At 36.0% G+C, this 20,838-nt stretch overlaps 1 protein-coding gene across 1 annotated transcript in view; it reads right to left on the minus strand.

Annotated features, from left to right (window-relative positions):
• The window catches only part of CUNH8orf34 (chromosome unknown C8orf34 homolog), a 254,464-nt gene that overhangs the window by 49,554 nt on the left and 184,072 nt on the right, over window positions 1-20,838 (minus strand). The window contains 1 exon segment of the mRNA XM_016152981.2: window positions 20,055-20,131. Within this exon segment, the coding sequence (XP_016008467.2) occupies window positions 20,055-20,131 (77 nt within the window).

The following is a 20,838-nucleotide window of genomic DNA, read 5'->3' on the forward strand; positions in this document are numbered from 1 at the left end:
AGGGTAATGTGGGTGGGTTACGCTTACTTAATGTCTTCTTTGGCCTCAAGGTTCCAACCTTCACCTGCTTTTAACATTCTTTTCCAGATTCTGAAAAGCCTTGTTTACATAGAAAAGGAATTTTATGCCTTAATACAAAGTAATCGTGAGAGAACATACTTTTCAACTTCACTCCTCATAGCGGGTTTTGGCTCCTTTCCCCACTTTGAACTAAGGTAACAATTTAACATAGCTTTAGAAAAAAAGGTAAAGGTAAGAGTAACACTTTCAGGATGTATTTTTTTCCATTTCTAAGATCGACAGTATGTGCTATTAGTTTACAGTATGATTTATGTTTTGTTTCTCCCATAGCATAATATGATCCATGGAGCTCTCTATATTTTTTAATCAGTTTGTTTAACCAAATTACTTCTGGCTTTTTTTTTTTTTTTAGTTAATACATGCACAGAATTGCTAAGAACATGGTAACTAAATGCTAGATATCAACCACAGAAAGGGAATTTGCATGGACTATGGGAGGCTCACTCTCTGAGCTTCCTGCTCTGGACTAGAGCTTGACTTGCCTCCTAAGCAGCCAGGAAGGGCTGGCACCGCTGACAGTGACCTTGCTTCTCACCAGGAACAGAACACACACCAAGAGATGTCACACAGGGGCCACGTGTGACAGATCAAAGTTACTAGTCAATTTTAACAATATGGAGCGTGTTATTCGCACATTAGAATTTTCTTTATTGTGTTAAAAACCACATTCCTCAAACAAAAGGTTTTGAAACTGTAATTTGTAGGACAAGGCTTATTTCAGTTGTATGTAAGTCACATCCTTAAATTTCTAACGGAGGGTCACATAAAACGAACCTGAGACTCTTAGCATTCTCTCTTCACATTTACTTTACAGAGATATAAAAAGATACTATGTCAAATAGTAAAGCAAATGATCAAAAATGACTTCTTTGGCACAAATATCAAGTTGGATTCTCCCTGGAAATCTTATCTAACTCTTCCAACCAACAGAGAGCTCTCCTAACTCTAAAGTGACATTTTGTATACAGTCTGTTATACCGTTTACTTTATGGTTTTCATCTTCGTGCATTTAGATAATATTTCTGAGAACATGTCTTTAGGGCTAAAACCATTTCACTTTCCGCTTTTAGTCTATGAGCATGTTATTTGCACATCGGAATTTTCTTTATGCAATGAATGAGGTAGGAGGAGCCATATTAATAACTTAATAAATAAATCTCCGTTGATTAACAAAGCAAGACATGTGCTCTAATAGTGTATTAAATTTTATGTTCAGTGTTCACAAGCACATCTATGTGATACAAGGGTGCTCATGTTTTACCAAATAGTGATCGTTTGCTCTAAGAGAACATGTTTTCAATATTCTAGGGTGATGACCATAAAATACGGTATTTGCCCTTCTCTTTTAAGCATTCCTTCAAGAAAATCATAATTGCAGCAGTACAGAGGTTCACAGGGTACTGTCATGTAAAAAAATCAGTGTTCTCTGGTGGACTGGTAGAAAATTGGATCCATACTATCCACAAAAAGAACTAACTGCTTACAAAGTTTTGGGGAGTTTCCTGATATTAAAAAGAAAATAACACACAACTCAAGAGCTAACTAAAGAGAAATAAATGCTGGTCTAAATGGACCGTATAATGTTAAAATTAGAAAACATATTCCAATTCAACCAGTCTGTCTCTGATCCATACAGTATGGCATCTCACTGATGTTTTATGAAAGAATAGGAGAAAAATTCCTGAACTTAATTAAATTAGGAAAATCCTAATCACACATTACAAACACAGTTCTGTGGAAGTGTCTCTGAGGACACATCCCGCTAGAAGGCAGGCTTTGGAGCCCCAGATCTGCATCCACGATAACGTCTGCCGGTGGTACCCACAAAAGTGACCTGTTGGTTTTTACAGCATCACTCTCTATATTCCTCACCTGGACCCTTTCTATCAGTAATGTGCTGGTAAAAGTTTATCAACCAGTTCTCCAGGGGGAAACATTAAGGCTCTTATCAGGCAGCATTTGCTGTTATCCGTGGTATAAATATTCATACAGGGCTGATTCCAAGCTATCAATGTGATGTCATCAGACATGGACTTGGGAAAAGATGGCGCCCCCTGCTCCGGGGAGGCACTGTGAGCTGGCACCAGCACACGCCCCCAGGATGCAACTTCTAACAGCCTGGTCAGAGGAAGAGAGCATCCTAGATGACAGGGAAGGAGCTACAGGTCGAAGCCTTGCCGGGGAAACAGTCAGAAAGGTTTCAAAAAATTGTTTGTTCATAAACTCAAAGGGAGAGAACTTGAATTTAATTAGACGTCAGTACAAACAGTCTGTAGAAGGTAAAAAAGACTAAATTTTGATCATTCAACATAAAGAAGAGCTCTCTGACGATTTTTACAGAGATACCTTCTATATCTTAAGATCTTAATTACATTTGACCTGTAGAAACTGAGGGAAGGTTAGAAGGCTCGACGTGGATGTTTGAGAGTGGAATTCCTGTTAGGATTCTCCATATACTTTGAGCCTATGAAGCTGGGACTGTGATTAAACTAAAACATGAGGAACCTTAATTATCCCCTTTATCTTGTGATGTAAAGGAAGGTCATAGCATTGTGGGTATATATCTGAATTTATGTAAGGGTTTTGAGAAATTATTTGTAATATAATATTTTTAATTCACAGACATAACTATTTTATGTGTTTAAAATTTCAATCCAATATAAGTTTTACTAATAACTTCAGGAAGCAATGTCATAATAAAAAATAATTCACATATCTTTTCTAACCCCTATATTCTATCTATTCAAACTGGGAGAGTTTGTTTGTTTTTTCTTTCTTTTAATAAAGTCAAGAATTTTTTCAAAGTTAATTTCATGTTTTTCTAACAACTCTTAGTATATCTTTATGTCAAATAAATCCCAACCTACAGTTTAGGAGGCTGACTGCAATTCAACCCTCTAACTATTCTATACAATGTGGAATGCCAGAGTTTTATCTTTCTACTGAGACCCTGAATACAACCACTTCACACGACTTACATTTTTCTATTAAGGCTCACCACGTATTAAAGCCTTTAGCCTTTGCAATATTTTCAAGCATAGGGTGAGCTGGTCCACTTTGTGCTTAAAGTAACTGAAAAATAATAATCCTTTTCTGAACCTCGTTGCTGCCCTAGAGGTCAACTTTAATCCTTCCATCCAATATTAGGATATCTTTCTACTTGAAATGCCATGTAATTGAAATTACGAGCTCTGTGTTCTTCCTGGAAAGAAGCCAGAATATTTGAAATCAGCTAATACTATGTATATACTGAGCATGGAACTGTCATGTTACAATATGGGATAAATTATGGACATTGTTCCAGGTTACCCAGGGATCCACCAGCATTAAACACAATGAATTTCCTAAAACACTGAGGTTTTCCAATCATAGAGTCTCTTTCCAGGATCTTCAGCTTTCTCCAATAATAATGCTTTGTTTCACTATTCTTTGTGCATGGTGCCTTCCAGGTGCCATGTGCTCAAACAATTTTGGAAGAACAAAATATAGTATAAAATCCATAGGTCTTAGAGTAGAAGAGAATGTCTCCTGACCCCCAGTTCCAGCACTTACTAATCCTGTGACTATATTAACTTCTATTTCCTAATCTTGAAAATTGGGGATAATAATACCTGCCTAGCTAGAATACTACAAAAACAAGGGCTGGTGTCTGTAAATCCCCCTAGCACAATGCAGACCTTGAATTAGTGAGCTATGATGCTAATGAGGTTGACTAATTGATTCTAAGAAAAATAATTCCCATGGTCATTCTGACTCACCAAGAGCAGTTTATCAAAGCAAACCAATCTACTCTATTCATGTGGATTTTAGAAATGTTCAGTTTATAGATCACACAATGCTTTAATTTTTTTTTTGTGGTAAAATACACATAATGTTTACAGTTACAACCATTTTAAAGTGTACAAGTCAGTGACATTAAACAGCTTCCTGATGTTGCACAACTGTCACCACTACGTAATTACAGAAATCTTTCATCTCCCCAAAAGAAAACCCCAAACCCATTAAACAATGCCAGCCCATTCTCGCCTCCTCTGAGCCCCTGCCAAGCCCTAATCTGCTTTCTGTCTCTATGAATTTGCCTATTTGGATATTTCATATCAATGGAATTGTACAATATGTGACCTTTTGTTTCTGGTTTCTCTCATTTAGCGCAATATTTTCAATGCTCTTCCATGCTGTAGCATGCATCAGAACTTCACTTACTTAATAGCTGAATATATTCTGTTGCGTAGATGTACTACATTTTGTTTTTCCATTCATTGGCTGATGGACACTGGGTTGTTCCCACTGGAGGCTGGCTATTCTCTTAGTACCTATTTTCAATTATTTTGAGTATATACCTAGGAGTAGAATTGCTGGGCCATATGGTAAGTCTTTGCTTCACAGCTCTAATTTTGTGCTCTAAAAATTGTAAAGAAGAAATTTTAAAAGTTAAATATAAATTTACCATGTGACCTAGCCATTTTACTACTTGGAATATCCCATGAGAAATGAAAATACATATCCACAGGAAGAGCTGCATGTGTATCTTCACAGCATTTTATTCATAATAGCTCAATGTCAGAAACAACTCAAATGTCCATCAACTCGAACTGGTAAAAAAAACTGCTAATCTACCTTCTGTCTCTATAGATTTGCCTATGCTGGAATTTATATGAAATGTCAGCATAGGCAAATCTATAGAGACAGAAGGTAGATTAGCAGTTGCCTGGGACTGGGAGTGGAGATGGAGATTAACTAACTGCAAATGGGCATGAGAAATGCTATCAATGTGATAATAATGTCCTTATACTGGATGATGAAGATGCTTGCAAAACTCATAATATTTACCCAAAATCACTGAATTATATATTTGACATCAGTGAATTTTACGATACACAAATTATACCTCAGTAGAGTAAAAATGGTTGTGTAAGGGAACATGCAAGGTAAAAAAAAAAAAAAAAAATGCCATTCCTCTTCGTTATCTATTGTTAGCCTGAGCTCAGAAATTCATCATTATACTCAAGGATTACAAGGACCCCTACCTGGTGCCCTTGTCATCTCTATAACTCTCCTCTTTCAAATTCCATATCAAGTAGCCACCAAATTACTCATTCCAATATTCCAAAATTAATAGAACATACTCAGAAGCATACAGAGATCTCTTATTGCCTTCAACCTAGCATTTGGGATCTACAATCTCTCATTTCTACAACGCAATAACAAATTATCTGCTACACTGCAGGTTCCTATGGCCACTTACTCTAAACTACAAGGCTTCCCCGTGTCCCTCATCTAGTGTGTTTTATCCCTTCTCAGTACATAGGAAGCCAGCCCCACATTTAAGATTTCCCTCAGGTTCCAGTTCCTTCAAAAGTTCTTTATTATGCTTTTAAGCCTGCTTTAGTATTGTGTAGTACTCTAGTTGTCTTAATCCTTCATTTTTGCCTCTAAACATAGATGGCGTTGGGCTATAGAGAGCTCAGGAAATAGATCACCTGGGTTTGAATTATCACTGCACCATGTATAAGCTGTGTTCTTGAGTAAGTCTAATTAAACTTTATTAATTTATTCATTAAAAAAAGAGATAATTCATCATGGATTTATTGCTAAAATTATATATCATACATGAAAACACTTAGCACAACAACTGAAACACTGAAAGAAATCAGTAAATGTCAGTTCTTATTACAACTTTTATTACTTTTCTACACTGAATTTAAATCTGATTTCTGGTGAATTCCTTAACTCCTATGACAAGATGGTACATTTGGAGAACAAAAATTATACCTAGTATGTCTTTGTGTTCTCTACAGCATTAGGCACAATGACTAGACAACCGCTGACTGAATTCTTGATTGATTGACCAATTGATTTTTAAAAACTTAAAGGACAGAGCTCCTGTGTCTATGCTGAGTGTTACAGAATTGTTGATCTCTTTCCATTCCCACCTAAATGCCTGTCCTCTCGAGCTGGTCTGAACTTGGACATAACAGAGAGCAACTGCAACGTAAAACGACACGATGCAAACAGAAAAATAACAACTGTTTATTTCCAGAGGCCCACAGTTGGATCATTTACTTATTCGTTTATTCATTCATTCATTCCTTTGTCTACAAAATTATATTCTGGGGTGAAAATCAATAAGACCAGTTTCTAACCTCGGGAGTTTAGAATCTAATAGACTGAGCAGCTTAAAAACAACATCTCTTAAAGCATCACAGGGCATGAGGCTGAGACGGGCACAGGAATGCAGCAGCTGTTGCGACACAAAGAAAAGACACGAGGGGAGTCAGAGGTGGCCTGAGGAGGCCCGACACTAATAGAGGACAGGGGGTTTTCCCGATGATTCGGGAAGTGAAAGAAAGAGGCTAAGAGAGATTTCCATGGAGAGGAACAGAGAATATCTAAATGTGAAAGCTGGAAGGCAACGCCTGTGATTCCAAGATGGCCAGCCAGTCACAGTGGCTGGACGAGCTAGATACAAGGTGGAGAGATGGCCGGGCCAGGTAACTGAGAATCACGCACGCCAAAGCAGCAGCCACTTTGAATGCTATCCTACCAGAAACACTAACGTGATCCGAGTTTCATTTTTTAAAAAATCTTCTTGGTTTTGAGTAGACGGGTTGATGGAGTAAGACTGAAGGCATGAAGGTAATTTTCAAAAAAGCTTGGGTAAGAGATGCTGAGGAGTTTGAATTCAGGCAAAAAAACAAAGTAAGTTTAAGGATTTTAGCTCTGACATTTTAAAATTGAAATGCCATTGGGTTCTGTGTTGTTTATTTCTCCTTTGTGGTAAGTGCTGATGTTTTGGTTTGGTTTAGTTTTGTATATATAATTCTGAAACTCAGGGAGAAATCCAGAAGAGAGAACTGGACTTGAAGCCAATAGAAGTTGTGGGTGTGAATGACATTACTGAGAGAGCGAGCTTGCAAGATGAGCAGAGAGACAGGAAGTAGTGCTGGTAAACACCAAAATTTTAGAGGCAGACAGAGGAAGAGACCTGGCAAAGGGGACCGAATAGATGGTTAGAGAGCCAGATAATCAGAAGAGACTGGTATCTCAGAACACTAAGAAGCAGGACCTTCAAGGATGAAGAGGTGATAGTCAACTACACCAGTTTTCACAAAAAGGCTGACAGTAGTTCATTGGACTTGGACACGAAGAACTATTCACTTTGGCAGTGGACTAAACAATTAACAAGCGGGAAGGAGGCCGAGTCTCTCCAGGACTTTGATGTAAAGGGCATGAGGGAGAAAGGAGCCTGTTTCACTCATCATAAAACATGAAATAATTCATGTACTTGTTTGCTAGTAGGAGATGCTTGAGAATGTCCATGGTCTGCAGGAAATTAAGAAAGGGTGGGTTGAAAATACAGCAGAAAAAAGAAATGTTTATAGAAAGAAAGGAAGGTGGGAAGGAAAGAAAACAAAGGGAGGGAGGGAGAGAGGGGAGGAAAGAAAGGAATTTTCTTGAGAGCAATCTTGAAACAGGATAATCAAACCTCTTTCTTTGAGACTGGATGAACAATAAAGGTGAGGGGCAGCTGGTATACCTGAGTATGGGTTTATGGGATGTTAAAAGTTGTCACATTTGATAGACCTGGGTTTTCTTTATTTGTATGGTTTAATTTGTGGTTAGTTCTGCTGTCTTGAGAAATCAGGAGCCAGGAATAAGTTTGGGATAACTGGGATGGAAAAAGACATTAAAGGCAGATGAATGGACTGTCAAAGTGAATTGAGAAATAAAATTAGAAGGTATTATTTCTAAAATTCAACCATCTCCAAAATCATGTGATTTTTCTCGGTAGTACTCATCAGTCTATGTGTAGAAATAGAGAGAGTGAACAGGTTGGATGAACTCAAGGCTGGCAGTTAGCATCAGGGGAAGGCTGAGGCAGCAATGCATTGACGTGGTGTACCACCGAGGTCACACAGATGGGACAGCCATAACGAGGCAGTACTAGGACCCCGAGTTCTCACGGAAGTTAGAGACGGGAAGGGATGGGACTAAGGGAATGAGAAAACCAAAAGGGGATCCATCCTCAGTGGAGACTGATACCCTGGAGTTTGAGTCCAGAGACAGGACAGAGTGAGGTCTCATCAGCTCCAGGGTGTGGCCATAGGTGTCAGATGTCAGACGGAAGCTTTGAAGAATAGAATGTAAAGAAATTCTGAAGACAGCATGTTGGATAATTTGGTTCTGCCGAGTGTCGAAGTCTTCAGTGACGGAGGAATGTGAGCAGTAAATTGACGTTGTATCAGATAATATGAACCTCAGAAAAAGAATTTTTGCTTAGAGTTGAAAATGAATAGTAAATAGTAAATGGAGAACTAGGATAAACACAAGGTTGCCTCTTATAACTGGTCTGAGAAAAATGAGTCTTTGCGTAAAAAAAAAAAGGAGTGATAAAGAAATGTGTGGGAGGGTATCGGGTTTCCACTGAGGACAGAAAATAGAGGCAGCGATAGGTTAAGAGGCCGAGGATAAGGAACATTTTATTTTCTATAAGATTTCAAAATGAGAAAATAAGAGCATTCAAGCCTGTTTTAGGAGAAAGAGCATGTTTTGGAGATTCTGAGACTTCCTGCTTCCCAAACCAACCTGAGCACAATTCCATTACCACAGCTATACTGACAGGACAGCCACAATGAGAATGCCACACCGCACTCAGATCTCTGATGAGCAGGTATTGTTATTCAACCAGATAAAAGGAGACCTTTCAAAAGAGATTAAAGGCCACAAAACAGAAATTACTCAAGACCCATGCCGTCCTGCAACCCTCGCCCTAAGAGAGAAGCTTTAGCAAACCTGCAAGTACCCAAACCAAGACAGACAAGCTGCAACTTTAAGTGAAGTTGAAAGTGATGTTATTTCTGAAGTACAACATTATATTCTACCAGGACGATGGCCCTTTTGAAAAGGTGGCTAATGAAGAACAAAACACCCAAGTATTCTCAGAGTAATTTCTCCTTCTTCGATTCAATCCAACAAGCGTCAACCGAGCATCGCCCGCTCTTGTCGCTGTGCTAGGTGCTCCATATCTTGAGATTAATATGATTCACAATAAAAATTCTATTTTCTTTCTTTTCTTTTCTTTTTTCTTTTTTTCAGAGAGAACAGCAACTGGGGTGTGTTTATTTCCTCCAGGAACTGGTAGGCTGGGAGCAGAATACAGACAAAGACATTGGGGCACGTGGGCCTGACACGGCCTGGAGTCTGGCTGCCTTGGAGGTGACAGTGAACGGGTGTGCCGGGGTGCCCGGTAACTGAAGTGACCCCCCCCCCAAAAAAAAAAAAAAAAAACAGAGAGAAGCTTGGGGCGTAGAAGCAACACAAGTATTAGGCTTGTCACAGATGCTGTAGAAGGGTTATGGAGTAAATGTGAGATGGGTGTGGTAGGTGTTATTCTCTGCTGGATTATATTATTGGGTAAAATATCCTGATGTCGGGAATCCATATTACGGAAATCTCTGGACTCATATCAAACACAGTACGAGAATTTGATTGATGGTTTTTCCAGTCAACTTGATTGATGCTAAAATTTTAAAGACTATTCAGAACGAGCCTAAAGAAATTCCAGTTCTATGTGATTTGGGGAAGCTTATTTTCTCTGAGCTTCTTTTCACATCTTTGAAATGAGAATAACAACAATAGTTACAGGATTGTTGGAATAGCATAAAAGCATTTTATAAACTGCAATGCACATATAAATGTTAGTTATTGATTTTTGAAACCCGGCCGCAGAGATTTGTAAAGACAAAGTTTGCCTTGTTACAGTCTCTTTTACTGACTATGTGAAAACACATCAAAAGTCGACTATTTATTTGACATTCGCACATCATGGCTGAGCAAAGACTGAAAAAACCACAGATAAAATGAGTATGTTACGCTTGAATATCCAATATACAAATGATGACTTATTAAGGTTTTTTTGCTTTCCTTTTATGTCAATAGCTGTATGAAAATGTCACTAGTCTGAGAAATGGAGAACATTTCTAGCAGGAAACCAGTCAACATCAGAATGAGTTTTTCCTAAATGTGACAGAGGTGTCGTTGAATTAAAGATTATGAACTAACTGCATTGTGTACGACCAGCCTCTCAGAACAGAATTTAAATAATTAAGCATTCTCACAAAAAGAGAAAGTGGAAATTTGATGTATTACAAGTTTTGATTAGAAGTAATGCAGTTAAAGTTTAATATCAATTAAAAGCAAACATAATAAGGCTGGCTAGGGTCATTCCCCAAGTATAAAACACTTCCTTGTGAATTTCTAACAGTCTTCATTTATTCATGACTTACTGCATTTATGGGGTTTTACTTTTCTTTCTCAACTTGAGGAGCAACTCAAAGATGCAGTCAAATATTTCTTTACATTTCTAAGGATGGATTTTGTCAGACACACTTGCAACTAATTTTAAAGAACAAGAAAACATAGCTGTGGCCTCCTACATCTAATTTTGTCAATCTTGAAAATGATTAATATTCTTCTGTTTGAAGTTTGTTTATAGTAGGACAATTCTTATTTTCAAAATACATCTGCCACTCAAACCATATGTATAAGACAGATAATGCCGGAACCGATCTGGTTGAAGGGAGCTCCCGGAAGCAAAAGTTCATGCTCCTTGGCCTCCAAAAACAGGTGAGAGAGTGACAACTTGAAACCCAGAAGTGCCACAGCGTAGACGACTGTGGCTTTGAAATGTGACACACTTCAGTTCTGTCTTAATCTGTTCAGGCTGTTCGAACAAAATATCATAGTTTGGGTGGTTTATAAAAATCAGAACTATATTTCTCACGGTTCTGGAGGCTGGTGAGTCCAAGACCAAGGCGCCTACAGATTCTGTGTGTTGCCTGGTGAGGGCCCAGTTCCTGGTTCAAAGACAGCTGTCTTTTTGCGTCCTCACGTGGCAGAAGGGGCAAGGAAACTCTCTGGGCTATCTTTTATAAGGGTTCAGATTGCATTCATGAGGACTCTGCCCTAATTATCTCCAAAAGCCCCACTTCCAGACACCATCACGCTGGGGACTGGAGGAAGAGGTTTCGACATATTAATTTTGAGGGGACAAACATCTAATGTACAGCGGGTTCCAGTCACACTTCTACCATTAGTTGTAGTTTCTTACCTTCTCTAAGACTTAGTTTCTCCATCTAAATATGGAGATAAACAAACTTATCTTAATTTTAAAGAAGTTAATACAGGTAAAGCTAAAGCATTTCACACAGGGATAGCCAGGGGCCCTGCTCTCTAGGAGAATATGGTCTAGGGGATTTGCTAGCCATTCTCAACAAGTTTCCCTTTTTTATCATCCATCTATCTATCATTCATCTGTCTGTCTGTCTGTCTGTCTGTCTATCTATCTATCTATCTATCTATCTATCTCATCTATCTATCTCATCTATCCATATTGCAGTGAACCTCAATTAGGGAGGCCTGGCCCCCCAGAGGCACTCATAGTACTACATTATCCTCTAGATGAGAACTCCTGGGTTGGACGGTCATGTGGAAAAATAAGTTCAAACAGAGCAGTGCAGAGATCTTAAGATGGTGAATGTGACCGTCATGACCCAGGGTTGAAGCAAACAAAGGGATCCATGATGGTCCCCAGCTTCTTAGATTAGTTGTCTGGGAGAAATAGTTGTGGTACATCTATAGGAAGAAGTTTCTGCTGAGGATTGCGGTGACTGGCCAGAAGAAAGAGATGGAAAGAAAAGAAATCTGAAGGTGAGAGGTATGTTGGGGAAGACTGCAAGCGAAATTAAAATCAGGGAGGAGTCATTCATGTGATGATCCACCTGAAAGGCAAGCTAGCGAGGCAAGTCCACCGAGAGTTATTGATTTCCCGAGCTGATCGCTCAAGTGGTCTTTAAGTGGCGGAACCACAGGAAGAGACAGTGGAAGGAAATGGCATCCCTGGCAGAGATGAGTGACTGGCACGCCTAGGCTCGGAGTACTGTTTACTCTCATTTTATTGTCCTTGGTCTGCAAGTCCTCCAGGCTGGGATATTTTTGTTCCTTCCTTCCTGAACAATAGACTCGACATTGATATTACGCAATTTTTGTGGTCTCCAAGTAAAGATGTTTGCTGATTCTTGATTGCTTTTTCTTGACCTCATTTGAAGTTTGTCTCCTTAGGCAATATACCCTTTATAGTTCGCCTTTGATTAGAGATCTTTCTAGAAATTCCCTTTTATGACATGCATGTTTTCTTACATTGGAATGCAAACACTTTCTTAATAAACATTAAAAAGCATCAATGAAACTTTAAAAAGAGATGGTAAGTTCTATAAATTCAGATTTGAATGAAATAAGTAGAGGCATCTGAGCCATGATTCGTAAGAAATATGAGTAACTTTTTACAGTTGTGACATTAGAGAGATGTTTACTTATAAATTACTCAGCTTCCCTTTTTCCAAAAAGCTTGTGTTAGTTCTGAATCAAAACGTCCCAATATGCTGAACAAAATAACTGGAAATTACAACATCAACTCTGTCTCTAATTTATAAGATTCCTGTGAATATTAAGCTTTATTTTAGAAACTGCAAAAATCACTAGATAAAGTGATTTTTATATAAGAAAATGAAATAAACACAAAAAAAACTGATGGGTAGGTTTCTATATTCTGACAAATGATATACCATGTTTCTCTCAAAAGATCAAACCTTAAGCCTATATTTTTGAAAAATCAATAATTCTGTTTCAGGGCTGCAATAAAGAAGAGCTGGTTATTGTATGATGATGGTTAAATTCTTTGATTCTGAAAAAAAAGCAAATGAAAGAAAAGACTTTAACTACTTTAAATCAAAACATGGAAAGCTACAATACTAAAACATGACTAGTACACAAGTCAACCCAGGCTAACTCTCCATTGCCCAGATGGCACAGTGGCTAAGTGAGCAGATCCTGGATTTGGGCCACCTTGGGTGGGTGCAATCCTGACTTAGTTTACAAACTGAGGGACCCAAAGCAAGTCATCACATTGCCTTCACTCTTAGCCTCTCTATCTATAAATTGCATGACAATTAAGACCTTTGGGCAAAGGATAAAAGATAATGTTTGTAAAATACCTGACAAAAATTAATACTAAATAAGTATTAGTTGGGACATTATTATCCCTAATAAATTAAGATGAAAAGAAAAAAATTCAAGCTAATATAAAAGGAAGGGGTTCTTAAAAACAAATGACATTAACAAATATTATTTTTTCTGGTATGTATTAAGAACTTTAAAATAGTTAATATTCCTTGACCCTTTTAAGAATCTAGCTTAAGAAAAACACTGAGACACATGATGATTTTGTGCACAGTTGTCTTCAAAGCAATACTTCTAAGCCCCAAATCTCAGAAGCAACCAAAAAGTGTTTCCCAGCTCTTTTTACACCAAAACAAACATAGAAAATAATAATATTTTTACAACACACTATGGAGCCTTGTTTGCACCAGAATAGGAACCAAACCAGTTCCCCTGAGGGCTGAAACGCCTGGATCCCAAAACATCTGTCGCTATTCCTAATCATCAGTAACCTGGGACAAATTAGTTAAAAAAAAAAATCCAACCCAAAAAATCTAACTTTAATTCAAATATGCCAACTCTGTACTATGGTTTGACACTAAAATTAAAATCTTAAACTTTAAAAACCTAAGAGGAGTTTTACGGTTTTGGGTGTTACATTTAAGTTTTTAATCCATTTTGAGTCTATTCTTGTATATGGTATAAGAAGACGGTCATTTTTTTGCAGGTCTCTGTCCAATTTTCTCAACATTATTTATTGAAGAGACTGTCTTTACCCCACTGTATATATTCTTGGCTCCTCTGTCATATATTAAGAAAGGATATAGACGTGGATTTATTTCTGGGCTCTCTATTCTGTTCCATTGATCAATGTATCTGTTTTTATGCCAGTACCATGCTGTTTTGATTACCGTAGGCTTGTAGTATAGTTTGATATCAGCTACTGTGATACCTCTGATTTTGTTCTTCTTTCTCAAGATAAGGAACATGGCATAGGGAATGCAGTCAGCAGTAATGTAATGGCTATGTGTAGAGCCAGAGGAAAGACAGAGTAATCAGGGGGATCATTTCATAACTACATAAATGTCTAACCAATGTATTGTATATTTGAAACTAATAATAAAAAATAAAATGCTAAGAAAATAATAAAATAAAGAACAAAAACAAAAAAAAAACATAAGAGGATATTTGGTCTAATAGATACTAAAACAGATAAGCCTGCAATAATATGTAGATATTAAAATAAGGTTTACAAAAAACTTTATGTGAAATTATTATCATTATGTTATTTAAAGTACAGAAAATCAGAAGGTAATGCTGTTTACTGACTACAGTCCAAAATTAAAATTATAGTATGACATATTTACAGATATACATGCACAAAAATACTACTAAAACAAAATGTAAAAATTCATCTCTACGTAATGGTTTTTGGATTTTAAATTATATTCTTTACTGAATTTTCAAAAATTTTATAATAAACTTATTTTATATAAGAAAAACGAATTTGGAATAAAGAAAACTATAAGAGATAAAAGAAAATTATATGAAATTACAGTTTAAATATTTTGCAAATCTAATGTTGTTACTGCTGTTGATATTTTACTAACATTTGGAAATCTCCCAAAATCTATGATGTGTGGCAAAGAGAAAAGAGAGTTCAGTATTTTAAAAAGAGATGGTTATTCAATAAGACCCAAGAGTCAATATCCTGTCAAACATAGTTTCTAAAGTAATTATTTCCCTAATGTTCTTTTAATATATATTATGTTAGATCAACACAATAGCAGGAATATATATTTTTTCAATTTGAGTCAGTACATTGCTGAGATTCAGACTTTATATACGTGACCACTTCTTATAATATGCTTAAATATGATCTTGATTAGATTAATGTGGTTGAGAGCGAAAGGAAGCCCACCAATGGTTGAGCTTCTGTAGGAAAGTACTCTGTGCCCAATCACATTTGTGTAATCGATGTAGTTTTCTTAGCTGAAGAAGACAAACACGTAAGAAAAATCTTTTTGTGGGAATCTCAATGTTCTTCCATCCCCTTAAGGGCCTGAATATTAACTTAATGTGTTTTTCACACAAACAGACCATTCCAACATACACCATACACAGATCATAATTAGAGTATGTATGTATAGGGTTTGTGCCTCACTACAGAAATATAATCCATATTGCTTTCTTCGTCTCTCATCTATTTATATACCAAATAAAATTTACAGTAGCTGACAGTCACTATAATAAGTAGCAATAACTTCAAAATACTGAAACTATCAAAATAGATGTTCTCTTTTGCCCATCATATTTAGGAGAATTGATGGGCGCCTCAAGAGTTGGGCCATCAGGACATTACGGCAAGCTGCCATCTATTCTCTCAGGTGTTCTTCGCTTAGAAACCCACTCCACTTCTCTACGTCAGTGCATATTAAGCCACCCTTCCTTCTAAGCATCTTAAAAATAAAATAAAGAATTTAAGCGATCCCGAAGAATAAAGTTACAAATTTGCTACTGGAGAAACAGTGAATTATGTAAAGAGATTGATTAATTACAAAAGCTACCATGATGATTTAACATTTACATCATACTTAATCATCTTAAGCCATTTTTTTCTGATGCAAATGTGACATTTAGAAGTCACAATTTAATTCATAAAAGTTTTAAAAAATAATATTTGCATAGATTTGGGCAAATATTTCCATCCTTCATGTGTTAGAAATCAACAGACCTAAAATGTCAACAGAAAAAATCCCACTAGATTCTAAAATTTGGTTAGATACCTTGCTTGCTTACAGTACTTAATGTTAAGCAGCTTTATTGGCATCTTGTATCTGTGAATGATAAAAGCCAAATAAAATTCCATAGACTAGAAGGAAAAAGAAATGGTAAAACCTTTAGGGTTGAGCAAACTGCATAGTAATAGCTGTTCTTTAGCAGACAATTTACTGCTACGATTAGCTGCCAGCAGTTTCTCAGTGCTCGCTACCTCCCAAGAGACAAAATGCAACATAATTTATTACTTCTATTTAATGAGATGATAATGAACATTAATTTATTTTCTTTTTCATTTCGCAAGAGTACAAGTTAAATACATTTAGTCTTAATTCCACAAATGCTAGTTGTGTGCCTATTTTCCATACTAAATATAGAATGCAAGAAAAACTGCAACTTGTTCATTAATTTATTATTCAAAGTTGCTTCCATTAACCAGGTATTTAAATCAATTTACACAGAAATATAAACTGCTAAAATAAGGGAAACAATTTGTTTACCATAAAATTATACCTAGGCATGAAAAAGGATTTGGAAGATGTTTTATTAAAAACATTTAAAATATCAAGTAAAGATGGTGAAACAGTTAAAATTTTCAGTGGGGGAGAGCTGTGTGTAGGGAGGAAAATATTAGTAAGAAACACGGTAGAAAGGAGTATTATTAACATTTATAGTTAAAGAAATAGTCTTAACGTCCACTAAAAATGTATACCTGTATTTTATACTAGAAAGCTATGGGTACAATTCCTTTTTATGTTTGTTGTCAAATCTAAGTGATAATTTTGTAATTTTACATCTGTTGAATGTACAGGTCTTTTATAGCATGGCTTAGAAGAGGTAAAGATCTTGGAAAGAAGAAATGAAATAAAGCTATGACTCTCCAAGGGGACTCACACTATTTGGCTTGAAAGCAGTACACAGGTATCTAGAGTACAGAAATAAAAGACACTGTGAGACCTGCATGATGTGAAAAGTCATCAGATTTCATCAAATTACGGGATTTTCCTTAAGTCTCAGCAATCAGTGCTCATCGCGTGTAGCAGAATTCCTCTTTTAACACAATCCCCAGGAGCACTTGGATTTGTCACAAGATTCCACTGCACCAACTGACAATGAGACAGGGTAAAGAAATACAGGTAGAACTCTGACCTATGTACTTCATTGGCCAAATAAAAATTTTAAAAATTAACAGAAAACAATTCATCTAATCCTTTTTAGTGAAGAGAAATTCGTTTAGGAACAATGTTCTTCCTGTCAAAACTCTTTTTTGAATTTGTGCAAATTCACTCATATGTGTTACTGAAAGCATATCCATCAGTGTTTATTTTCACGTCTTCCAATGATAGTTGTTAGCAAATGAGTATTATATTTACATCTAACCCAAATTTATTCTTCGTTAAGTTGATATTCATAGAATCTTGGGAAAATGTGGTTTGTGTGGAAAATGCCAACTTCAGAAAATTAGATCTAAATCTGACTACATGTGAGTGAAAGCAGAAAGAATCAGTAAAGAGTGGGGGGGGGGGAAAAACTATTCACTTGTCCCTAGAACATCAATAAATAAAATGTTTTGTTTATCAACAAAGCACAATATTAATCAAGTTTAAAAGTAATTGAAGTTTCCCACCAATATAGCTAAGTAGACACTTTCACCCCCCAAGTCTAACTCCTGGATCAAGTTTGCCATGGGAACTTTTTCTGAGACATGTATTATTTCCCTTTTTGCTTCCCTTCTGAGTACCCTCATAATTCTAAGATCCTGTTCTGGCCACGCTGCCCTCATTTCTCGGACTATCCATTTGTCAAGGACCCAAGCAAGGTTAGTCTTTATTCTCTTAACTTACTGATCCCTTCCTCTTAAAAAATCTGTCGTTTGATGCAGTCCTTCAAACTTCTAGTTTTTCACTAGCTACTTAATCTAATGATTAACACTGTCTTTGATAGAAGCTTACAAATAATGACCTCCTTTTCATACTTTCTATGTGACATGTGCTATTTTAAGGTACTTTACAATTTGTATGAACCCTGAGAAGTTCTGTGAAAGAGAGTTTGGGCACTGGGAAATATGAGTTTTAGTTCTGCCTTGTTGATGGGACGTAGGACAAATCACCAATCTTCCGGAAGCTCAGTACGCTCAAGTAAAACTTAGAGTACCACGTATTTCACAGAAAGGTTTCCGAGCCTAAGAGGTAAGTCATAGGAATTGCAAAATTCAGAGACAATTGATATAGAATATGTGAATATGCTTAATGCTTAAAAGTGCTATGCAAATGTTATATCATTATTATTATTCCTATCATTCTAGTTAATTGTATGTGTCTCCTCAAACAGATAAAATTCTTCAGAAGGAAAATATATTAAAAATATAACTCCAGGGCATTTTAAGAACCTTTCTTTACAGGAGTCCTTCTTTTAATTTTTCTTCTACTTTAACTAGGAAACGATGACCAGTTACATAAAGTCTCATGGGAGTCAGCTTATGCGGAGCTGGTCAGCGCTGACCAATGAATAAAATAAACACGAGATTTACACAGGAAAAAGAAAATGTCAGTAAGACGTTCAATATCGAATGTCTTTCTTAATTATCTTTTCATCTTCCCATTATGATTATATGTTTGATATAAGAGAATTTTTAAGATGAAGAAAGTCATAAGAATTGTGGAATTTAAAAAGCATTGATATTACCATAGAAGAATATATACATGGAGCATTCTCTGGAAATCTAGGTGACGTTTTAATAAGGTATAATAATGTCCTTTATATCAAGACTGTTGAAGAACAGGAAGAAGATGAGAAAGTGTGAGAATAGGACTTTTTGTGGGAAATTTATACACACACACACATACACACACAATAATTTATTTGTTTTTCAAAAAAATCATTGCAATTAAGTCTTTATAGATCACTGATCTAAAAAAATTACGTACTGCATTTATGAACTAAAAGGTTATAATCAATATCTGCTGCTTGGCACTTTTTCCCTAAGACTTCCCTTTTGTTGGTTCATTTTTAATCAACAGTTTTATCTAACAAATCCAGCTTTAATCTTCACAAACTGTGAATATACTTAGAGACATTCCAGAACACAGGAGGAGGAAAAGGGAGAGGGAAATTCCAAAAGAATGAGTTGCTTTCAGGATGAGGACAAAAACCTAAATCTAAATGTTGTCTTTACTTCACTCAAATATGCACAAAATATTCATGAAATAGTTTAAACACAGGTGAAGCCACTGCAGAAAAAATTCCCAAGAGTCTGTTACCCACTAATTAACATCCACTATCCAACATGGAAAGTTAGCAAATAGAGACAGCATGTGTTGAAGTTCCTCTAAATGGTTTTCAACATTTGTGGCATGTTTATATTTTTGCAGGATATGACTCAAAATTTGCTTTGAAGTATTTTGCATTTCTTACAGTAATAGAGAAAAAGTTCTGTGTTCTTCCAATTCCCCATTGATATCTAGATAAAGCCACAATTTCCTTTTTGAGTAACCGAAAATATAATTGTAAGAAATACAGAAGTATGTTTTAAGAAATTTGTATCTAAAATATCATCACTCTGACATACTTTTTTTTAAATCTACATTTTCTTCATAACAAAAGCATCTACCATCTAGAAATTACATTTGAGATTCTGATATTATCCTGATACTTATCCATGTATTGTTCATATTCCACATTTCCAAAAAAAATTAACTGTTAATTTTGACATTAAACGGAATTTCAGAATTTTTAAAAACTCAATATCTAATGAGTGATAAATGAAAACAAGTGAAATTGACTTAGAACAAATGTTTGCACTAGGAAAAAACTATGTGAGCACTGTGGGAAAAAAAAAAAGCAAAAATCTTTAAGAGCCAGTTTGTAAACATTCAGGAAAAGTTTGACCAATCTTATAGAATGTTCATGTGCAACGGCAAACAGGGAATAATATCATAATTTAGCTTTCTCCAGCCCATTCAAATCTCCCTCCATAATAGCTGAAAAAGTTGAGTACGGCCTTGCTGTAGACCTGTAATCAAGATGGCCGCTAACCCAGACAAGCACTCTGCACGACTCTGTGGGAAAAGCTGGATGCACATTTAAAATATTCTTCAATTTAAAGAATATTGTTTCCTATTCCTTTCTTTTGGATTTTCCTATTAGCAAACTCAATTAGTTTTAGAGATTAAAAAAAATAAGTAAATGACTATACTTACAGGTCCTGTTACCTTAGGTGATTTCCCGCGTTCTCCACCCTCCTCCAGTAGTGCTTCTTCTGTCCCAGGCAAAGAATCTATTTTTACAAAAAAAGAATGAACAAATTATAGTCACATATTGCTTACTGGCTCTGTGATATGCAAGCCTATTATGAGAAGGATAGTAAAGTGACTGAACTGGTTGTTGAAAAAGCATAGTGTTTGTAAGTTAAAACAGCATGCACAATGTTATTTATTCAGCTTAAAGACAACCAATGAAAAGAGTTAAGAATTTCTAATTTAGAAGAACGTGGCAAAGTTTGGAATATGCAAGAACTGTTGCACTCTTGGATAGAGCCAATTTTATTTTATTTTTTTTTTTAGCATATCATCCAGCTAATTGTTGAAACTTACAATTAATGTTCTTTTTCTGGTTTGTAATTTTATATGTATTTGTTTTATCTCTAAACTGTCTTCTTTCTTACTTTCTTTGCTACACAGTTTTTTAAGTATCATTTTGTATTCTCTCTTTTTAAATGGGAGGGCAAATTCTGAAAACTTTGGAGAAGGGTGCATATTGTTAAAATATTTTAATGGAAAGAAGTTGTGATTACTTAGCTTGAAGAGATGGAGGAATGAATGAGTGACTTTCAAATACGGGAGTAAAATGATGGCAACTCTTTGTATATGTCTGCTGAGATAAATTAATTATAACAACAAAGATTTATATGGGTTGTAAAAATCCTGCAGTAAGAGTAGGTATATAGAGCATCTAGAAATAGTTTGTGTCTTAACACCTTCTATT

This window comes from Rousettus aegyptiacus, unplaced genomic scaffold, assembly GCF_014176215.1.
Source record: "Rousettus aegyptiacus isolate mRouAeg1 unplaced genomic scaffold, mRouAeg1.p scaffold_m13_p_15, whole genome shotgun sequence".
Taxonomy (NCBI): domain Eukaryota; kingdom Metazoa; phylum Chordata; class Mammalia; order Chiroptera; family Pteropodidae; genus Rousettus; species Rousettus aegyptiacus.